Source organism: Rhinatrema bivittatum, chromosome 2, assembly GCF_901001135.1.
Source record: "Rhinatrema bivittatum chromosome 2, aRhiBiv1.1, whole genome shotgun sequence".
NCBI classification, from domain to species: Eukaryota; Metazoa; Chordata; class Amphibia; order Gymnophiona; family Rhinatrematidae; genus Rhinatrema; species Rhinatrema bivittatum.
The window spans coordinates 76,394,492-76,417,888 of NC_042616.1; the positions used below are offsets into that span (position 1 = coordinate 76,394,492).

General features: G+C 41.6%; 1 protein-coding gene across 1 annotated transcript in view; it reads right to left on the bottom strand.

Moving 5' to 3' along the window:
• Positions 1-23,397, bottom strand: part of GHRHR (growth hormone releasing hormone receptor) — a 137,564-nt gene that overhangs the window by 109,031 nt on the left and 5,136 nt on the right. Inside the window, exons 2-4 of the mRNA XM_029587025.1 lie at positions 22,498-22,605; positions 20,479-20,481; positions 4,888-4,982 (exon numbers count right to left, since the gene is read on the bottom strand). Of these exons, the coding sequence (XP_029442885.1) occupies positions 4,888-4,982; positions 20,479-20,481; positions 22,498-22,605 (206 nt within the window). The remainder of the gene's footprint in view (positions 1-4,887; positions 4,983-20,478; positions 20,482-22,497; positions 22,606-23,397) is intronic.

A 23,397-nucleotide genomic window follows, 5' to 3' on the forward strand; every position in this document is an offset into this window, starting at 1 on the left:
GTGGGAGAGACTGTAGAGCAGAGCAGTGGGAGTGGATGGGCACTGGGCAGACAAGATAGGCCATATGATCTTTTTCTGCAAACACGCTTCTATGTTCATATGAAAAATGACTTACTCCACCTGCAGGGAACATCCATCTCATGATTTCAAGACCATCATTCTATGCTATATAACTGCAGTGGGCAGACTAGTCAATTTTGCTACTCTTGCTACTATCTATATAGTATAATGGAGTCATATACATTTTGAATGAATGCCAAAAGTATAACAAATGATGCCATTTTCGGCTTGTACAAATCATACCAACCAAAAATAGGCCACAGATGAATATAGAAAAAAATGTTCCTGCATGTTGGTATTAATTTAGTAAAAAAAAAAAAGTCTCAGTCTAGTCCCATATCCAGGGCCCAGGCCCTGGATATGGGACTAGACTGAGACTTCTGAAGCAGGATCCTGGTCCCTGAAGCCAAGGCCTAGGCTTGGGGCCAAAGCCGTGGCCTGGCTAATGCTGAGTTTCATCACTCAGGCTCAAGACTAAGCCTGACACCAGGTCCTGGGCCTAGGGCCTAAGTCTAGGCCTAGGTCAAATGCCGGAGTCCAGCTGAGGCCAAGTTCTGGGCCTAGACCAAGGAATAGGACTGAAGGCTTGGTCCCAGTCACCAAGACCTAGACCCAGGTCTGTTGTCAGCACCTTGTCAAGGCTGGTTCCTAATTTCCAAGGCCTGGGCCTGGGCTCGATGCTGTACCTTCCCTGGGTCGTGTCTACCAAACCATGGGCCTAGGTATAAGCATGGACCCAACTGAAACCATATCCATTTGCAGAGGTCTTGAGCCTCAGCCTAGGCCTAGACCCAATGTAAGGATACAGTCTGAGGTCAGGTCCTGGTCACCAAAGCCCAGGCCTAGCCCCAAGGCCTAGGTCTTGGTCCGATGCCAGGCCCAGCTAAGGCTGGATCATATTTGTTGAGGCCTGGCCCTGATGCTTGTACAGTTGAGGACAGGTCCCAGTTGCCGAGCCATGGGTGTAGGGTGTAGGGCTTAGGCCTAGGCCTGGCCTGATCTGGGGCCTGGCTGAGGCCTGGTACTTGCTTTCAAGCCCAGTCCTGGGTTTAGGCCTGATGCCAGGTCCCAGTCTAACACCTGGTCCTGGTTGCCAAGGCCCAGGTTTAGGCCTGAGGCCTAAGTCCAAAGGTATGATTCCAAGGTCCAGACAAGATCAGGTCCTGTCACCAGATCCTTACCCTAAGCTAGGCCCAGGTCCAAGGCCTGGGAGTAGGCTTTCCAATGTCTTCTTTTATTGTTCCAGTGACTACAAATGATGTCCACCAGAAAACATGCTGCATTGACATTACTGTGGCATGTTCCTCCAGCACTATTTTATTTCTCAGATCAAAAAATAAGACATCAGAAGGTGTACTCTAGGGCATTCTGGCTTAGACCACAGGCCTGGGCTGAAGCTAGCCTAGCCTCAGGCCCTGGCATCAGGCCCGGGCTTTGGTCTGAGCCTGGGCCCTGTAGATGGGACCTGACCTTGGCTGAGCCCTGATATCCAGCCCAGGCCTAGGCCTTGGACCTAGGCTTGGGCCTTGGTGACCAGGATCCAGTCTCAGGCAGGGCCCCAGGGTGAGTCTCAAGTCTAGGCATAAGCAGTATCCCTGGGCTTCTGCGATCGAGCTCTGGCTTTTGACCTGGGCCTAGTCTTAGGTTTCTGGTTTTTTTGGGGGTTTTTTTTTACAGTAAAGTCAATGAGCCTTTTTCCATTGACTTCAATTGAAATAAACAAATGGAAATAAACAATGACCATGAAACCATCAAATCAAAACAAATGTTTCAAGGCTGCACAGCCCTAGGATTCAATTAGATATAGTTAGGGTGATAATTTTTAGGGGTTTGGTTTTTTTTTCAGAGGAAGCATATCTTGACTGTCTTCTGATTTTCACGTTGTTTGAGTTAATGCAACCATGGAGCTTGTTTTATTTGGATGGGAGTTTCCTTCCACCCTCCCAGTCCATTTTGTATTTTTAAATTTGGTTATTTAAGTTCTGAGTACCCATTAACTACGCACGCTATTGCTGCTTTAATATCAGGTAAAGGTTCCCTTCAAGAAAGAGATATCTGAGATCATCAGGATCTGAGGAGAAGGAAGACTTTCAGCCATCCAGAGGAGAAGAAGGAGGGGAGAGAGGAGTTGGAATGGATCCCCTACAGAGCCAAGAAAAATCTGCTGGAGATTTGGAGAAGAGGAAAAACAGGTGTATAATTCTGGTTCAGAAAGGGAGTAGAGGAGTCTGATTGTTGCCATTCAGGTGCTCTGAGAAATCTAAAGACCTCAAATGAGACACTACATGAATGAGAGATGATAAATGATGGGGTAACATGAGTTTCATTTTTAACTTTGGGAGAGCAAAAATCAATTTTCCCTATGTCAATCGGATGGGAAAAACATCAGATTGAAAACTGATTGAATTGGCTTTACCATCTTAAACATTAAATAAGACTTTGAGAAATCACAAATGTATGCAGAAGCACTTATAACACTGATAAGTGAACTACACAGCTGTAGAGAATAATTTCATTCATTTTAAACATCTCAGTAAAAGTAATGTTGGAAACTAAATCAGCTTTAAATGTGTTTTGATTGCACAATGATTTTAATGCTTATCCAGGCTGTGATCATCACTGCAGTATACAAAATGTTAAACTAGGACTAATGTTGTAATGCTTGGGCTTGCCATTTATTTTGCCAACTCATTCTCCAGGCCCATCTTCTATCAGGCAGTGTGTCAGAGTGTCTGAGTCCTGAGGCCCTCGAGGATGTGTACTTCAAATCAGGTGGCCAGTGGTGCGCCACCACCAGCACACCAAAGCCACACACCAAAGGAGCACTGTTTTGGTCATATTGCCATGGCAAAGAAAAGGAAGGGGAAAACGTTGCCTTCTTCAGCGGCCTCTACTCCAGTGAGGTGACCTCTCGATAGCCATTTAATTCAGCCTGCTATTCAGCCTAGAGTAGTGCTGGTGAACCTTCAGGTGAGGTTTCCCTCAGATAGCACCCCTACCCTTCCCCTCCCCCCTTAGGGAATAATGAGGTATTGGACCGTGTTTTGGATACCATGGAAAGTATAAGGTCAGTTGATGTAGGACAGCCTTCTCAGGCTACCAATATGTCTGCACTCCTGAAGAGGATAATCATCAGTGATGTGATTGTTCCTGGTGGGTTTACCCCAGGAGTTGCTAGTATCAAGATGGGGGTTCCTATTCTAGCTCTGGTTACTCCACCGATTGGACCAAGTGACTTAGGAACTAGAGAAGGTGATTACACTTAAGGATATATGGAGAGTGGTAACCAGGACAGAGTCTTCTCTTGCTAACAATGTGGGTCAATTATGTTCTTTTACCACAGGAATAGCTGTTAAGTTGCTGGATCTGGACACTAAGATTAATGGCCTTGGAAAACAAATGTGCTTGATATGATAACCAATGTACATTCATCTTTAATTGCTAATGTGAAGGTATGTTTAATTCTACATAGCAAATTGAAAACTTTTGAAAATAATATTAGAGCAGGTACTAGGTTAAGGGCATCTGGAGGGCATAACTGGGAGGAGTTTAAATAGCCGGCTAAGTTAACTGGCTAATTCTGATATTCAGAGTTATTTGGATAAGTTAGCCGGCTAAGTGGTCAGCCCATAGACCTGTCCCAAAGTTAATTGGTTAAGGTTAACTAGTTAACTTTAAGATAGCCAGCTATATTTAATATGCCTCTAAACTTAGCCAATAAATTTATCTGGCTAACTTTGCTATCCAGAATGTGGCTGAATGTGGACTTCTTAGATATTTAGCCCACTTTCCAAATAATGTTCAAGACAGTTTATAGTGTTATTATTAATTCAGATAAAATGTAAAGTTAGGAATTCTTATACATCCATTAGGATTTGCTAACTTGCATTCCTGATTTTTTAATGCATATTTTTACTTTCAGTACATAAAGTTGGGAACATTTTATTTTGTTGATATTTAGCTTGAATAGTGAATGCAACAGACAATGTCACAAATTAGGTTACAAGTAAGAAATGCAGTACATTTCTTAAAAAGAAAAAACATGGTGGTTTGGGCAAGCTGTACCTTGAAGTTACTGGTAGAACTTTCAATTTTGCATGAACATTTGGAGACAATTTCTTTATATTTCTCAGTAATACACTGTATTTCTATGCAAATGGAAATAACCATTTGCATATTGGGTATGTTGGTTTGTTTCTTTATTTTTATTTTAGATTATTTAACTCACGCCTTTTCATTGTAACTCAAGGCAAGTTACATTGAGATATAGTAGAAATTTTCCCTGTCCCCAGAAAACAGCATTGGTTGGTAGAATCCTGGAGGAGGCCTCGCATGTAGTCCTGCACTAGAAAATCCACTCTGTGATCAGCTAAAATGAGATATTTGATGATATAGGGGTACATTTTCAAAAGTACGCGCAGGCATCCATGTGCACACTGTTCCCAGCGCGCACACATTGACACACCAATTTTATAACATGAGCGCATCATAATGAGCATGTTATAAAATCTGATACCCGCGCACACATGCACGCCTGATTTTATATTGGTGCACGCATCTATGTGCGGGTGCCCACTCGCACGCAAAGAGAAAATCGTCTTTAAAAGTGCGCAGCAACGCAATCGGGCCTTCCCCAGTTCCCTCCTAGTCCTCTCCAATAAAGGAGTGGACTGGGAGTGATCTTCTCTAACCACCTAGGTACCCTTCCTCCCTTTTCCCCTCTCCCCCCAACCCCTAATCTCCACCTAACTAATCTAATTTTTAAAATTATTTGCTCTCAGGACATATAAAAAACTGTGTTTACTTTTTCCTGCTTACCTCTTCAACTTCAGCTGGTATGTCATTGTTCACTGGACAGGCAATGTGATATGGTGGGAAAGGTTCAGACCAGCCTTTACTTGTACAGTTTCTTCTCACTGTTCCTACAGAAAGCATCATTGATCTTTCATAACTATAATGTTAAAGTAATCCAGCATCAATAACAAAATCCTAAACAGAGGCTGGACAAAGGAAATCTTGGCCAGTCTATTAAAATTGCTTTGCATTTAGAAGATAATTTTCAAAGGTTTTCCAGCGTAATATCAGCATATATCATGAAAATAGCATGGTTATGCCTATATGCTATTTTTGAAACATCATGAGTATTTTCCTACTTGATGTGTTGTGCATAAATCTTAATATGAAAAAAATAGGGAGCCTTTAGAGGTGGTCTGGAGCAGGGTTTGGAAATATGTGCACAAGCTTCTATTTTGTAAATGGTAAACTTGCATACATTATCAAACTTGTCCTTAAACTTTTGCACCTGCTAATTGAGCTGCAGGAGTGACATTGCCTTTTGTCTGCAGCTTTTAGATGGGAGGTTTAGGTTAAATGGTTGTCGGTTGGTGGGGAGGGTGAGACAGAAGTGATGGAATGTCTGGGTAAAGTGGTGGAGGTGTTGGCAAACTGGTGATTGCAAGTGCATGCACATGTAACTATTTTCAGAAGCAAAGTGCTCATATTCTTTATAAAACACATGCCCCTGTGTATAACTCAGGGATATTAAGCGCACATTTGAATTATTACAAGCATAAAATATATGCATTTAAGAGTTGATTTTGAAAACGTTAAGCATATGAAAAATGGGGATTATGCATGTGGCCGGGCCTTGCGCACAGCGAGCACAAGGCCCGGCCACGCGTGTAACTCCTGTTACGCGCAGAAGTGCCAGGCCAAAGAAAATGGGCAGTTCAAGGGGCGGCTAGGGCAGGGATGGAGGCAGCCGGTACAAGGACCATTTACTGCTGTACCGGGAAGGGACGGAGTGTGCGTGCATGCTATGAAATCAGCATGTCCATGTGCATGCACCGGGAAGTGCACGCACATTGACATGTGTGAACATGTATTAAAATCTACCCCATAATTTTATAAAATGGTTAGAGAAAGTATGCATTTTCCTGCATTACAAGGGTACTGAAACATATGCATATACTTTAGGGGCAGAAATATGCCGTATTTTATAAACTGGGCAGCTCCTGCCACACAGTTTATAAAATATTACTATGAATCTATTCAGGTTCTATTATGCACGCATTTGGTCACATAAGCAGATTGTTGAAAATTGTTGAAATTGGGCTCTTGGGGTAATTTTCAAAGAGTTATGCACATAAAATTGACATATACAAATGTAAATAGCATATGGTGGAGGTAGAAGCAAACTGGTGATTCCAAGTATGTCCACAAGTAGTTTCAGAAATGGAGTATGTGCAATGTTCATAAAATATATATCTCAACATATAACTCAGGATTATTACACACACAAAATATATGCTCGTAATATAAAATAGATAGAGAATATATGCATTTTCCTGCATTTCAAATATAAATGTGTACTGAAGCATATGTACATACCTGTGGTGCATAGATACATGGGGGTAGATATTCTAAGGTATCCAGTTAAGTAAGTTACCGATAACACAAGCCCTACCAAGTGTACATTTTCTTGCATTTGAAAAATATAAATGCTTGCACAATTGGTAAAAATTATTACAGCAAGTTGAAACTTCCTGACTTTTAATAATTTTTGATGGCCTTTTGCTGACCTTCAATTTCTGATAATTTAATAACCCCCTTAAAAAACTGAAACACTTTAGAATTGCCAAGTGCACGTTTTTGTGCATGTATACTTGTACTGCACATATTTCCTGCATTATGCTGACTTTCAGTGTCGGCTTGTGGTATCTCATGGCTTAGAGCCTCTGCCACAAATAACAATATGTCTGCAGCAGTTCTAGTGAAACTGAACTTTGATGTGGAAAAGCTGAAAAATGTGAAAATAGCTGAAAAAATGTGAAAGAAAGATATTTTAATTTACATTATAAGTAAATCTTAAGTGTTCTTTCAATTTTAGAGTCTAAAACATAGTTGCATATTTTCATGCATATGATAGTTCTAGATGTCTTCCATACCCAGCAGTTTGAAGTACATTTTTAGATTTTACAGTAGATATACAATCCGTGTTTTGACTTTTGTTTTTAATGATTTTGTTGGTTATTGCATCTAGTTTTATGTTCACTTGAAAAGCATTTACTATCAGCAAACCAAAACCCTATAATGAGTTTTTATTGAAATTGTATGATACTAACAGTAAAGAAGCCACTGTTATCAGAGACTGTACTGTCAAAACTTTGAAATAATTTGATGAAATGCTTAATTCTTGTCTGTATTATTTATAAAGCATCAATTTATACACAAATATTTGTTTTTCTTTCAGTTATAGAGCCTAAACCATAGGTGCACAAAAACATGTGCATGGTGGTTCTCTGGTGTTGCCACACCCAGTACATTTTTAGATTTTATTGTACTCATATAGTCTATATTTTGAGTTTTGTTTTTAAAGATTTTGTTGGGTTTTGCCTCTAGTTTTGTTTTATGTTCAATTTATGTTTATATTTACTATCAACATGCCAAAATACTACAATGTGTTATTATTGAAAATCATATGCTACTAACAATAAAGAAACGTCTGTTGTTACAGATTGTATCATCAAAACAGAAATAATTTGACAAAATGATTAATTTTTGTCTACTTATTACAGATCATCAATTTTATATGAATGTTATGTTCTTCTTTCACTTATATAGCACAGAAAACAGAGGTGCACAGTGGTTCTAGGGTGTTGCCACACCCAATAAATTTTCAATTTTGAGTTCTGTTTTTAAGGATTTTATTAGGTTTTGCATCTGGTTTAGTTTTATGTACAATTTATGTTTATATTTACTTTCAACATGCCAAAATACTACAATGTGTTATTTTTTTTAAATCATATGATACTAACAATAAAGAAACCATTGTTGTCACAGATTGTATCATAAAAACTTAGAAATAATTTGACACATGTTAACTTTTGATTGTACTTATTACAGGGCATCAATTTTTTCGCCCCTCATCATTCTGCTATAAATATAAATATATAGCAGAATGATGCATCTAAGAGTTGGCCAAGGAGACAATTATCTATCCACAAGCAATGCAGGGAACTCCACTAGTAGGGAGATTAGGTTAGTATGTTTTTTTTAATGTGCGTTCTTAGTGCCTGAGTCAGGGAAGGAGTTAAGTGAAAGTGCCAGTATGAAGACCGGTTTTTTGATGCTTTTGCAAGCCAGGCAAATGGTGGACGGAACTGGAAGAGAGAAGGCAGCTTCTTAATGAGGCAGAATCGCCGATCTGCATTTCATGCTCTCGCTGGCGGTCGAAGTCCGATCATGAAGAGGGTAGATATTGCTCTACTCACCTTCACATCAAATTCCGGACCACTGCATGATTCACTACATAGGGCCATGAGTGTACATTTCTGCACACATTATGACACATTTGTTTGGTGTGCATGGATTTGATGTGCATATCTAATTAGCATATGCGGTCATTATTACATCCCACACTGCCACTGGATTTTTCTGCGCTCGCACCAAAAAAAATCCTCACAGAAAAATCAGTGCAGATTTCAGCATGCATCTTACTATATCGGCCTGTATATAAGAAACCCTTGCTTTCTTTACCAGAAGGAGTGAACCAAGATCATTGGGAGGTACAGAAAGATTAGTTAGCTGTAGTTGTGGGAGTGGCTCTCCCATGTGGGAGAAGAAGATGTTGAGTGCTTGAGCATTTATAAACCCTTGCCACCATCTTAGTTCAGTTTTTCCTGATTTGCTCAGGTGAAGGACAGCCTTGCTTGTGCAGTCTCTCTCTTTGTTTCATGGAAAAAGAACTCTGAAGGTCATCTTCACGGACTCTTGGGTAAAGAGAGTTGCAAACAGGGTGTCTTGGTCCTATTTTTTGGTCCAGAGTTTTGAAGACCTTCGTTGCTTGGAGTTGAACTTTTTCCACCCTTCCTTTCTCTCAATTAGTTTCTCCTTTTTTGTAAGAATTTGTGTCTGTGTCTTTATTGACTGATAATGCTAAATTCCAAGGTCTCAATACTGTCTTGAATCCAGAGGCAGTGCTGGTGCAAGGGTGTCCAGCCTCCCTAGGCAGTGACATCATTGCTGCAGCTCTCTCTCTATTTCTTTCTCTCTCCACGCTTACCGCCAACACCTGCACTGAAACTCATTACAACAAGTGCCGTCAGTCAACACTGCTGCCCTCAAGTACGTTTCCGCTGCCCCACCCACTTCCGGTGGCCTAGGCAACCACCTAAAATGCCTAGTAAGAAGAAGTGAAGATCATTTTTTTTCTAAAATTTTCCAATATGATCCCAGGTGAGACATTTTGAAAGAGAGGGTTACAATCAGTTCCTATTTGGAACTGACTGGAGGGAATGAGAGCCTTGAAGACCACTGAAGAGGTATGAGATAATTGGGACTATGTTCTAACCATTTCAATATGGGAAGAATGTATTCAGGGCTTTGGGAACTGTGAGGTCGGGTTTACACTTTATTGGCTCTAAATAATTGGAAGGGAGATGGAGCTGAATTATTAAGGAAATGGCTATTATAAATTCTAAAGATTCTGACTGTAAGAATGAGATCACAAATGTATTAATTTCAACCTGCAAATCATTTGGATTTAATATCAAAAGGCTGTAAATAACCTTTTCACTCATTTGAACAATGATCAGTAAAAGAAATTGGAAACCACTCAGCCTCCAGCGTGTTTATTGCTTTCATAGACTTTAGAGATTATCAATGCTGTATGCCAAGGGACCTAAGGGGCTGTGTATTTGTGATGCATGCAAAAGGGTCTTGAAGCTAAGCTTCCTCCCACAGGGAGCCCTGGACCACTCAGAAGTATTAAAGTGTATATGTGAGGTGGAGGGGAGGGGGGGCAGCTTTCAGACTGCTCGCTTTGTGGCAGGTACCTTTTACCTGCAGAATTTGCACCGAGCTTCAGTGAGAAAGTACCCAGGTACTGCAAACCTGGGCAGGAGTGTACGTGCCCCCGCCACCGAGCAACCACTGCACAGACTTGAAAATACGACCTACACGTGACGCTGTCCAATCCCACCCAAAGCAAGCCCCTGGGAATGCAGGTAAATGCAGGTGCACTGTGGAGCGCAGGACATATTGTTAGCTGTACAGAGGGAAGGCAATTGTCGGACAGATAATGCAAGTATGTAAATTGCTATTTAACCACATAAATGGCTTTGAAAACTATCCTTTCAAATGTTTGTCAGAAAGGAATCCAACAAGCAGGAAACAATACTGGAGACTTGCATATAAAAACTTAAAGATGCAGGCAAGTTTCTCTTGCACAGCTTTTTGCTTGAACTTTATATTCAGTTAATTTTTTATTTTTTATTTTTTTTTTACTTTCTAGAGGTTGCGGGAAATTATTTATTTATTTTTTATAGGCAGTTGATATTCTGCCTTTTTTCCACGAGTGGCCTCAAGGAGGAATCCAAAGCAAGTTTTAATTAACAATTACAATACATTGGTCGAAGGTCATTTACAATCACAGCTTAATCAAATTTACCGTAGATAGTACTGAGAGGCCAGGATGCATAACTTAGAATCCTTACCTGATCAGAAAGACTTGAGTGTCTCTGCTGAAGGGAATCTAAGGGAAGAGCCGTGCCTTAGGTTTTTTTTCCTAAAGTAAAGCAGAACAGCTAGAGGCATAGTGGTACCTTGTTCCCAGCCTGTAGAGCAGGGGTGGGCAATTCCAGTCCTCGAGGGCTGCGAACCAGTCGGGTTTTCAGGATATCCTAATGAATATGCATGAGCGAGATTTGCATGCACTCTACCTCAGGTGTATGCAGATCTATTTCATGCATATTCATTAGGGATATCCTGAAAATCCGACTGGTTCTCGGCCCTCGAGGACTGGAATTGCCCATCCCTGCTTTAGAGCATAGCGACTGAAGGCACGAAGCCTTGTACAGGATAATCTATCCAAAGCTAGAGAAGGGAAGGAAAGAGGAGCCATGTGGGGGGATCGGAGTTCTCTAATGAGTGAGAAGGGGAAAAGAAGTTGAGAGAGAGAGATACTCAGGAGTTTGTTTATTCACACACTTATAGATGGGAGCCAGTGCATTTAGTGTAGTATTGGTGTTACATGATCAATTGCTTTGGCCCCAAACAAGATTTTAGCAACTGGATTCTGTAGAAGCTGGAGGTGCTCCAGGTTGCACAGAGTTGCAATAGTCGACTCGGCTCTAACAAAGCCTGTGCTATTTCGAAATTATGCAAGGGAAGTATAAGGCAGGCTTTTCACACTTTTTTGCTCCTTGTTTTCCTGAACCTGAAATCTGACCCATAGGGTTGAATCAATCTGCATGTTTTTTTATTCTGTGACATTTGGCCGACAGACTGCGAACAACAGCACAATATCAGATTTTCCTGAATTTTTCATGTTGTAACAGAAGACATAAGGCTGCTATTCAGGCCGGATTCAAATTCTCCAAATGAGCAGTGAGTGAGGAAGTAGAGATGCCCTATAGGTTCAATCTTTTGGAGAAGTTAAGTACTGCTATGACTGACATTAGGGACGTCAATTTTAAAATATTTTAAACATTTGATAGCACTGTCTTTATCACTTTTCTTCTTTAAAGAAAAAGACTGGCATATGATGACACGGGTGAAGCTCTTCACCATAAAAATTCTTTCGATGAAGCTCTAGATTTTATGCCTTCAAAAAATAAAAAATTATAATAATTTAAAAGAGGGTTTTTTTTACTATAAACAACAATTTATTGTGTTTCCACATTTAATAAATACGTGTTGTTTTGGCTCATTATATTGACTTATTGTAGGTAAGCGAGTCAGGACTTTTGGGGGGAAAGCATGTGTCCCTTTGGAAGAAGACATGCTTTTCCTGCTATTAACCATTGTGATGTTAACACTGACTATCTGATCAAATGATTTTTGCAACCTGCCAGGAAATGTTTGTGACTGCTGGGGTTTTCTCCACCGATTCCTATGGAGCTGGTGTGAATAACTGTATTTCAGTGATTATACAGATGAGGACATGTTGAGATAGAAGTGTGGGCAAGTCCAGTATGGTCTCCTTGCCTTTTTCTATGGGGACATACATCAGCATAAGAGCTTTACATGTCAGTAAAGGAATAATGAGGCCTATAAGTAAGGAAATAAGGCAGCTAATTCATTTAACAGCTCAGAAGTGGGTGGGACTGAAATTGATTTGGAAACATCCTTTTGAGCTTTTTTTATTTATTTATTTATTTATTTTTAATTTTTATATACCGAAGTTCTTGTAAGAACTACAAATCACTCCGGTTTACATAAAACGATAAACTGCCCCACAGAGAGAGGGGCTTTACATAGAACCGTAGAACAGATGGAACAATATAACTGTATGTCAATTTAACATAGTAATAAATAAATATTATAGTTTAACATAGTAATAAATAAATATTATATATACAGTTTAACTATTTAACGTAGAAATAATGACATATTAATGCTGCAAAATAGATACAATAAAATATGATGAACTTTTGGACTCAAAGATTGTTGTACAGTTGCAGGGTCCTGATAGTAGGACTTGGTGCGGTGTCCATAATTTGGGGATACCTCATAATTTGGGGATACCTCATATTTAGGTATTAACCTCTGTTAAGATTGTCATGTTGCCCCTGCTCTGTTTTTCAATATCAAATATTTTTATTCACCAGCTTGCCCTAATAAATTTGAACCCAATGAGAGGAGTGTGTAAGTGTGACTGTGAGTGTGTGTGAGAGTGAGAATCTCGACCTCCCAGTCCATCACCATATGCCTTAGTTCCATTTATCTTTTCTAAAACTTCGTGAGCTATCCATCCCCTCTTATCTTCCTCCCATCTAGAAGATCAGGGATTGGTTACTCATGCCCTTCCTTTATAACCAGCCATTTTGTGGTTTAAAGTATGGCTAGCAGTGGCGTAGCTACGGGTGGGCCTGGGTGGGCAGTGGCCCACCCACTTTCCATTCAGGCCCACCCAAATTTCTTTGCAAGACACTGCAGCCAATAAAAGCAGGCAGCATCAGCAGGCACCCAAGGGAGAAAAAAAAATAAAATCAGCTGGTGTGTTGCGGCTCCCGGTGTCCCACAGCCTCAGTAATACTTCCCTTTACCTTCTTCCTGCCCCCGCGGGCCAATGGGAAACCTCCTATCTTCTTCCTGCCCCCGTGGGCCAATGGGAAACCTCCTCCCTTTGACCTGCCCCCGCGGGCCAATCGGAAGCCTTCTTCCTGCCAGTGGAAGGAGAAAGCCTCTGATTGGCTGGTGGGGCAGGAAGAAGGGGGTCATCAGGGTGGGAGGAGTGGCAGTGTTCAAGCCACGGGCTGGAAATGCAGGGCAGGGAGGTGACTGGGGTGTGTGTGAGACAGAGACTGGGCAGGGAGGGTGACTGGGGTGTGTGTGAGACAGAGACTGGGCAGGGAGGGTGACTGACTGGGGTGTGTGTGAGACAGAGACTGGGCAGGGAGGGTGACTGGGGTGTGTGTGAGAGACAGAGCCTGGGCAGGGAGGGTGACTGGGGTGTGTGTGAGAGACAGAGCCTGGGCAGGGAGGGTGACTGGGGTGTGTGTGAGACAGAGACTGGGCAGGGAGGCTGACTGGGGTGTGTGTGAGACAGAGACTGGGCAGGGAGGGTGACTGGGGTGTGTGTGAGAGACAGAGCCTGGGCAGGGAGGGTGACTGGGGTGTGTGTGAGACAGAGACTGGGCAGGGAGGGTGACTGGGGTGTGTGTGAGACAGAGCCTGGGCAGGGAGGGTGACTGGGGTGTGTGTGAGACAGAGACTGGGCAGGGAGGGTGACTGGGGTGTGTGTGGGGTGTGACTGGGGTGTGTGTGAGACAGAGACTGGGCAGGGAGGTGACTGGGGTGTGTGTGAGACAGAGACTGGGCAGGGAGGTGACTGGGGTGTGTGTGTGAGAGACAGAGCTGCTGCTCCTGGTATGTGCTTTCAAGGGAAAGGAGTAGGAGAGTTGCTGGAGATGGTAAGTAAAAGTGGCATTTTAAGTTTATTTTTCTTGATTGACTGCCATTTTAATTATTGAGTATTATGTGATGTGTCCGCTGTTTTGAAATATTTTATTGATATTTGGACAATGTTTAATAATTTTTATGAGTTTTGTTGGATGTTATTCTGTTCATCAGCTGTTTTGAAACATTTATTAATATTATTTTACAGTTATTTCTGTGTGGGGCTCTATAGCAGCTTGGCTTGTTCTGTTTTCCTAATAGGAGGTGTATTAGTGTTTAGGACCTGATTTAATATTTGTAGTGTTGCCTTTTCATAGATAGGGTTGTTATATGTTCCATAATGCAGGTGTAACTTTGTGCGGCTTAGTTTGTGTGCATTATTGCAGATCCTGGGACTGTTAGGTGCTATATTTCTCTTTCCATTTCTCCAGGTTTGCACTGCATGCAGAGTGGCTTTTTTTGGTTTTCCATTCCAGTTTCTATCTCCATATTTATAATGTGTGGTCTTTCTGTTCTTTGGTGAAGGTCGGTTCTGTGTGTGTGCCTGAGGTGAGGTATTTTACTAGCATGTAGGCAATTGTATCAATCTTATTTGTGGATGCAGAGTGTATGTTTACATGATGATAGCTTAGTAAATGACAGGGCTGGATAGCCTTTTTCTCCTGTCTACCCAGTTATCCTCTCCACACTGCTAAGGATACATCCCAGCTGTCAGCCAAAGGGTGTGACCACCTTCAAGACATCTCTTTATCCAGAACAGTCTTTTTTTCTGTTCTTCCTTTGTAAAGAAATGGGGATGAATGTCAGGAGCCCCTGGATTCGATTCAGCAAATGTCAGCATCAGAGGAAGACTAAAACTAAATAGTTGAGTCATAGGAAAGGAAAAGAAATCTTCAAAGATATTTATTTGTTTTATTGATACAGATTAATAAGGCATTTGCTCAATTATGGTAAATATTTTGGTACAAATTCAATGATGAAGGAACCCTCTTTCCTATTTTCTTAAACTTATCAAACGCAGTAATTCATGACCATCATAATAGGCATCATTGTGTGGTAAAGTATACCTTTGTCACTCTGCATTATGCTTAATCATAGGTCAGTCCATATTTTTAAGTGTTTTTGTTGCTTAATTCACCCCAGTGATATACTCCAAATTTCTAGCAATAATCTTGTGTTACATCAATTCAAGGTTACTTTTGTTGAAAATTATGAACCAAACTTATCTGGATAATACAATGTTATTACTTCTTCTTAACCACCATCGACTTTGAGCTTGATGCCCTCAAACTGTCAGCAATATGAGAATTCACTATATTGCTGTTCTATGCCCGACATTGCACAATGTTTCGGACTAGCATCGAGTCCTTCTTCAAGGGCGTAATATATTCCACAGCATGGCGTATCTTGGCGTGGCATCAAGCTCAAAGTCGATGGTGGTTAAGAAGAAGTAATAACATCGTATTATCCAGATAAGTTTGGTTCATAATTTTCAACATAAGTAACCTTGAATTGATGTAACAAGATTATTGCTAGAAATTTGGAGTATATCACTGGGGTGAATTAAGCAACAAAAACACTTAAAAATATGGACTGACCTATGATTAAGCATAAGGCAGAGTGACAAAGGTATACTTTACCACACAATGATGCCTATTATGATGGTCATGAATTACTGCGTTTGATAAGTTTAAGAAAATAGGAAAGAGGGTTCCTTCATCATTGAATTTGTAATTAGTTTGAACCTAGTTCCATCTTAAAAGTACATTGCCTTTCTGAGCTTTTTTCAAGTAGAAATATTTTGGTACAACATTCCAGAGGGTTTTAAAACATCTCACAGAATACTGTGATGTATGATGAGATATCTGTCTTTATAGTAGACTAGTATATGGTTCTTTGTAAGTTATGAGATACTGCCACTTGAGATCTCTTTAAATATAATTGAAATGCTTTCATAACTATATATTAGGTTTAGCATTGGTAGCTGCTTGAAGTAATTGAGTTTAAAATATTAAAAGTATAACAGCTGTAGCAGATTATTTAGAAATCTATTGTCAGGTGTGTGTGTGTGTGAAAGTATTTATCAATAAGAATATGAATTCCATGGCTCAGACTTTTAGTGCCCACCCATGTTAACCTTGGGCCCACCCAAAAATTCATTTCTGGCTACGCCACTGATGGCTAGTGTTTTGTTTTGTTTTGTTTATTTACACCAGACACCAGAGAAGCATGGTGTAGTATTTTTTTCTCCCTGCTGAGGCCTCCTGCCTCATTAGGATTCCCCTTTTGATGCAGGGATTGGCCTCTGTGCACAATGTGCCAGAGGATCCCTAAGTTTTTAGTTCAGTAAGATAGATTTGTACGGGATTTCCCTTTGAGGCAAAAGGGCTCTCAATCCAGAGGATTGAAAATCTGTGAGCACCACTCTATTCTCTAGGTGGGCAAGATCAGAGACAGATCTTTCTGAGTGAGATTTTTGATGGCCAAAATGTATCCTGTTTTTTTCAAGAAGGAAAATACACATTTTTGTTGTGAAGAGGTTTTAGTCCACCCACTTTCAACCTGAGGAGTCACCCTTTCAGAGCAGTTTAATAGAGTCAATGGAGAGCGAGGAGACCCCATCCAGATCTCTAACAGCATAGGACCAGGACACAGGGCTGGGTGTCCAGGAAGACACTGGACTGTAAGGTATGATTTTTACTATGCTGGTACGGGACCCCTGACCTAGGAATCCCAGTTAAGCCACTGGCTTAACTGGGTGCACAATTTACTCCACCATGGGAAGCTCAACCAGCGTGCTGAAAGAAAAGGACACCTACCCACAGTGAAACACTCTTATCTGTAAAGACATCATCTGTAACTTCACAAATATTTAAAAATGGACTTATATTTGCCCTAAACCAATCAGTAAATTATTGTTTAGCACCCAATACCTGGCCCTGTTTGGTTATTTACAGTATATCCCTCCTGAGGATGCTACAGCAATAAATATACACAAGGGACACACTAATGTTTCTTTTATTGTCTGGGCCATAGTCGAGACAAGATGGATGTCAGATATGGTCAGGCCTTCTCATGTGCAGACAGCCCCAATTTCATGGTCGAGACCTACGTTGAAGACCCCTCTGGGATCAGGACATTTCTCCTAGGCCTACCACATGGAGGCCCTGGAGTTAAAAGAAGTAGAGATAGCTATGATTGCTTCTGTAATTGGGCGAGGTCAGGGGTTACCTAAACCCACTCCATCTGAAACCCTGCAGCCATCGACCTCACAGAGGATACCCTCCTGGGCAACTTACTGCCACATCAACTCCCCATATGGGTTGGGGCAGAGCACACCATCTATGGATCTTCTTTCCGAGAGTTCTAGATCTTTGGGCCAATTGCGGTCTTCTATAATTTACCAGTTCTCTGACAGGAGGAATTGCTGCATCACAATTACTGCAGAACAGGCTGAACAGCTCTATGGAGTAACCTCAACCATCAACCTAATGGTAAAGGCCCCTAAGAATTTTAGAGAATATTGCTGGATGACGATGGAGGTGTCAGTGTTGCTACCCAGCTCTGGGATCTCATCAGAAGGAGATTCTGCAATGCCAGGTAGTTCACCTTAGTTCAGCGGGAAAAGGCCTATGGTTTCAGAGGTAACTGTGCCATCAGGAGTCTCTTTTTCAGTGGAGAGGACCTCTCATACCAACCATTGCCACCGGAGGTCTGGGATCAATCCTGAGCTGTCTCCAGCCTTTTGGGAGAGAGACCCAACTTGCATAAGGTTTCTCATGGCCAACATCTGTAAAACATCATGTGTAGGGCATGTTAAGGCTTTAGTATCCTTATGTGCTTGTCCTTGTGATGAACTTCATAGCAGAGAACCAGGACACCTGGCTGGCTGAATATGCTGACCACATTATTGTGAAAGATTCTGATATCCTGGAAAAATGTTGAGAGCACCCCGATTATCGCCGGACTCTAGACCACATGGTTGCTGAACTGCAATGAACCACAACATTTACAAGCATGCAGTGATTTATTATCACCGGGGTGGGGGTCATGCTGGTATGGAGTGAACTGTATTTTTCCAAATAGAGTCACTATAAGGAAGCATAATCCCAACCACTATGAGCCCCTGAGAATGTCAGAGTCAGAGGATCCTCCAGTAGATGAGCTGATTGCCCTTTGAAGTGGGGCTGACTTGCAAATACTTTACAGACACCTCTGAAGGGACATTTTTTTCCTTTATGTTGTGTGCTGTGCTTTGTTTCAGATACTGTTGCTGTTGGGCTTGTGCCTAAAGTTAAAGAATTTACAGAACTGGTTGCCAGCCTTCCATGGGAGGGTGAAGTTCAGGATACCCTCAAGGTGAGAAGATACCTCACTTTGAGAGACTTTTAAAAACATTTACAAGCTGCTAATTAATAACATGAAAGTTTGGATATTTGTCACTTATGTATCATAATAATATAGTTTCATGCTATCATATTATTGCACTGTTGAGTGTTTCCCTACCTATGGTTGTATATACATTTTTAGAAAAGGTATAACAATGGATGTTTTGATTCATTTATTTCTACAAAAGAGCACGATTAGGACCTATAAATCAGCTTAGTGAAAAAACAAAAGGCTCCTAAGAATTATTATAGCGCAGCCCGAACCAAATATTTGTTGAATGTATAAAAAAATTATTGTGTAATTTTATACTTTTATAAGCGCCGCATCAGCAAGCCTGTCGACGTGTTCAATCTCTTGGACATGAACCGTCCGGTCTGCACATCATTTGCGTCTAGGCGGCTGTATATGATTATGCCAAAACGATGTAATTTTCTCAAGTGTCGTATCATCCAACTCTCACGGCGAGACCCGCCTGTTATATTGAGATTCTATTTTTGCGTCTGTCCCAGAAATCCAGTCAGGGATCTAAAGTTGCAGTATAATTGTACGGCTGAAAGCCTTAAAACTGTTTACAAGAATCCTCTGACTCTATGATTCAAACTGGCCTCCTCCCACCTAGGAGAGCAGGGATTGGTTACTCATGCACTTTATAACCAGCCATTTTGTGATTTAAGGTGTGACACCTACCCACAGTGAAACACTCCTATCTGTAAAGACATCATCTGTAACTGTACAAGTATTTAAAGATGGACTTATATTTGCCTTAAACCAATCAGTAAATTATTATTTCACACCCAGCACCTGGTCCTGTTTGACTATTTACAGCATCTCCCTCCAAAGGATGCCACAGCAATAAATACACACAAGGGACGTTTCTTTCATTGTCTGAGCCATAGACGAGAATGTCTCCCCATAGAAAGAATCCCGCCCTCCCCCCCCCCCCCTCGGGATCAAGAGTCAAGCTGGGAGGGAGTCAGCTAGCCAGAGCAGCCCCAGAGGTTATAAACGTGATTGTGTGCCCTTGGGACTAAACACCCTGGGTAAGGGTTGAATATACATAGGAAAATATAAGCATATAGAAACTATTACGATGTGAATTTAAGCAACTGTACTTCTGGGGACAGTAGTATCTGACTATCAGGCCGATACAGAAAAACGCGTGGGAGAGCCGGCAAGCACCCGCTCTCCCGGCGCGTGCCCAGACCACTCTCCTGGGCACGCGATTCAGAAAAACAAAAAATGCAAATGAAGGCCCGTGGTAATAAGGAGGTGCTAGGGACACTAGCGCGTCCCTAGTGGCTCCTTTTTGACAGACGCAGCGGCTGTTAGCAGGTTTGACAGCTGACGCTCAATTTTACCGGTGTCGGTTCTCGAACCCGCTGACAGCCACGGGTTCGGAAAATGGACGCCGGCATAATTGAGTGTCCGTCTTCCAACCCGCAGGCCGCATGCAGATTTTAAATTTTTAATTATGTTTTATTTTTGGGGCCTCCAACTTAATATCGCTATGATATTAAGTTGGAGGGTGTACAGAAAAGCCGTTTTTTCTGCTTTCTGTACACTTCCCAGGTGCTGGCCGAAATTAATGCCTGCCTTTGGCAAGAGTTAATTTCTGAGTGTAAAATGTGCGGCTTGACTGACATTTTATTTTCTGAATCGCGCAGGAATAACTAATAGGCCCATCAACATGCATTTGCATGTTGCGGGAGCTATTAGTTTCGAGGGGCTTGGCCACGCATTTTCGATGCGCTATTACCCCTTACTGTATAAAGGGTAAAAATAGCGTGTCAAAAACGCGCAGCCAAACGCGGGCTAACAGTGCACTCCAGCGGAGCACACTTTACTGTATCGGCCTGAATGGAATGTAATAAGGTAATTTTATTTATAAACACAACATAAGGTTTTAGTGCGTAAAGTTGGAGATTACATAGAATATACCTGCATAAGTATTATGTTGCAAAATCCAGAAATATGCACATACTAGCAGTGTGGTGTGTACATGTCAAAAAGGATAAAAAGGCGGTTTAGAGGCATTCAGGGGCATGGTTTAGAAGTTCACACATAAGTTACTATTTTGCAAGCAGTATGCATGCCTACTTTACCAAACTTGTACGCATGCATTCACACCTGCTGAATCACAGAACTGCAATTGCATTTCTCATTTGTCTACAGATTTTGGGTAGGAGGTCTGGGTTAAGTGGTGAGGAATAAGCGTGAAATGCTGGAAGGTCTCGTAAACTGGTCAAGGTCTGGGTTAACTGATGGAGGTATTAGCATGCTGGTGTTTAAAAGTACTCACACAAGTATTCTTATAAGCGGAGTAAGAGCATGCTTTCTAAAATATTTACCTCCACACATAAACTGTGGTAATTGCATGCACATAGTACAATTACTTTGTATGTATAATATATGCATGTACCTTTATAAATACATATAGAAAGTATGAAGCTCCTTGCATTAAAAGTCTGTATGCATACTGCGCGTATGTACTTTCAGGACAGAGATACACAGTATTTTATAAATACTGCAGGTACAGACATAACTTTCTGAACACTCTCTTATGTATGTACATTGCAGCAAATAATCATCAAAATATATAAGGATGGGCAAATATATGGAAAAATGCATATGCCTTGCCCATTAACTAATAATTTCAGATTCTAATATGTATAATACTGAGTGATTGGAAGCAATCATTAGTGACCTCTATAAAATCATGAATCTCAAAAGCAGTTAGGGGCGGATTTTAAAAGGGTTACACGCGTAATATACGTGCGTAACCCTTTTAAACCCCTCCTGCGCGCGCCAAGCCTATTTTGCATAGGCCCGGCGACGCGCGCAAGCCCCAGGACGCGCGTATGTCCTGGGGCTTGAAAAAGGGGGCGGGGAGGAGGTGGGGCTGGAGCCTCCAGGCACAGCGGCCATTTGCCGCTGTGCCTGGGATTGCAGGGCGGCCGTCAGCCAGCGTGCGCAACCTACACCTGCCCTAAGGCAGGTGCAACTTCTAAGTTAAAGGTAAGGGGGGGTTTAGGTAGGGCCGGGGGGTGGGTTAGGTAGGGGAAGGGAGGGGAAGGTGGGGGGGGTGGAAGGAAAGTTCCCTCCGAGGCCGCTCCGATTTCGGAACGGCCTTGGAGGGAACGGAGGAAGGCTGTGCGGCTTGGCGCGCAAGGTGCACAAGTGTGCACCCCTTGCGCACGCCGACCCCGGATTTTATAACATGCGTGCGGCTGCGTACGCGCAACGCCAGGTTGCGCGTACAAATCTATGCCTGCGCCTAAATCTTAAAATCCAGCCCTTAGTGCACAAATGGTAGAGGGATATGCCGCTTTTAAGGTTTCTAAACTGGACTAATATGGCAACTACACTAATTTACCCAAAAGGAAAGATTGCCTTATATATATATTTTTCTTTGTTTATTTGTTTATTGGCCATAAATATGTAAATAAATATTGGATTTATGTAAAACTTGGAGCTCTTGTATAGTCTAATTTACCCTCTCTCTTCTCCCCTCATAGTAAGTGTTATTTTTCTGCAGGTACATCAGTGCATTACCCTCAGAAATGGTCTTTGGAAAAATTGCTTGCCTTATGTGCTGGTAAACATAGGCACCTAATACCTCTGCTCCTCTCACATTACCTTCCCTCCATCCCTGCAAGGGGCAGAGATGGAAGGAAGAGCTTGCGCTTATGCATGTTTTAGAACTTTTAAAAGTGAGTGGGTAAGTTTTCCCCAGATAATTTTCAAAGTGAATGTGTATGCATGTTTTCACTGTGAAAGGTTTCACCCGCCCATCCAAAGAAAGTTTGAGAAAGGAACAATGCAGCATATACAGTTAAAAACAAATAAAACAACTAGGTTATTGCAGCCATCAGAATTACAAAGAAAAAAGAAAAAAATTAAAAGAAAATTCCAGACCTTAAACAAAATAAACCAAAAGAGCCTGGAACCCAAGACGTTAGTGTGAAAACTTCAGAAAATAGGTGTGCTTTAAGGAGATTTTTGAAAATCTTGGAGCTGGTGCAAAATCCACATGTAGAAATTACCAGTGGATTTGGCACACACGTGATCATTTAGAAAATTAGACTCCTAGGGTTTAAGCACTCTTTCATAATATGTCACGTTGGCATTTTCTATACAGATCCTCACCTGGCTCCTTCATGAAATACAAGAGGGGGTCAGGGCACGGCAAAGTCACCGATTCTCCAATGTCAGCCTCATGCCAGCACAGCAAGTCATCCCATTCCTTCTTGCAACCTCAAAAAAAAATAAAGAAAATTCATCCCGAAAATTAATTTGCCAAAACAAACTTAGGCCTAAATTTATCATTTTGCTGTAAACTTTGTGAAAAATAGTTAACACGATAAAAAAAAGGGGGGCATGGTTAGAGTAATGTTCCTGATACAACATGAGAGTGCGAGAGAGAGAGAGAGAAAGATAAGGCCCTAATGCGATTTGAAAAATGACCCCCTTAGAGATGTGTATAGCTGTGTGCTTTTAAACTGATTTTCATTTCAACCAACTTCAAGAGTTAGCTGACAAAAACCTGTTCTGTTCAAAATCCTTCCCTCTCTTCTCTCCCTGTCCCTCCTCCCCCTCCTGACAGCTAAGCACAGCCATTTAGTTTCATTAGGAATTGTGATAAGTCCCGCCAGTTGTGACTGCACCTATTTTTTTTTAGCACGTGAAGCAAAAGCAGACACCTCCACTGGATGGCATGCAAATGAGAGATGTGCAGAAAATTTGCGCAGAATAAATATCTGCACAGATATGGGTGCTATAACCCGTATTAATGTGATGACCAATGATTAATTCTCAGTTAAAAGCCTTTAAGACAGTAGTGAGTTAGTGGTCTGGGGCTGAAGATGGGTAGAGCAATACTTCATGATGAGCATGGGAGCTATAATGGAAGATGCCAATGAGCATGGGAAATGCAGCAGAGATTTGGAAGGGGTTACAAAAGCATTCATCATTTCTAGCATATGCCTGTTCCCACTCTGACTTCTTTTCTGGGTTTTGCTGCCAGAAAACTTACATTTAACTCCTGAC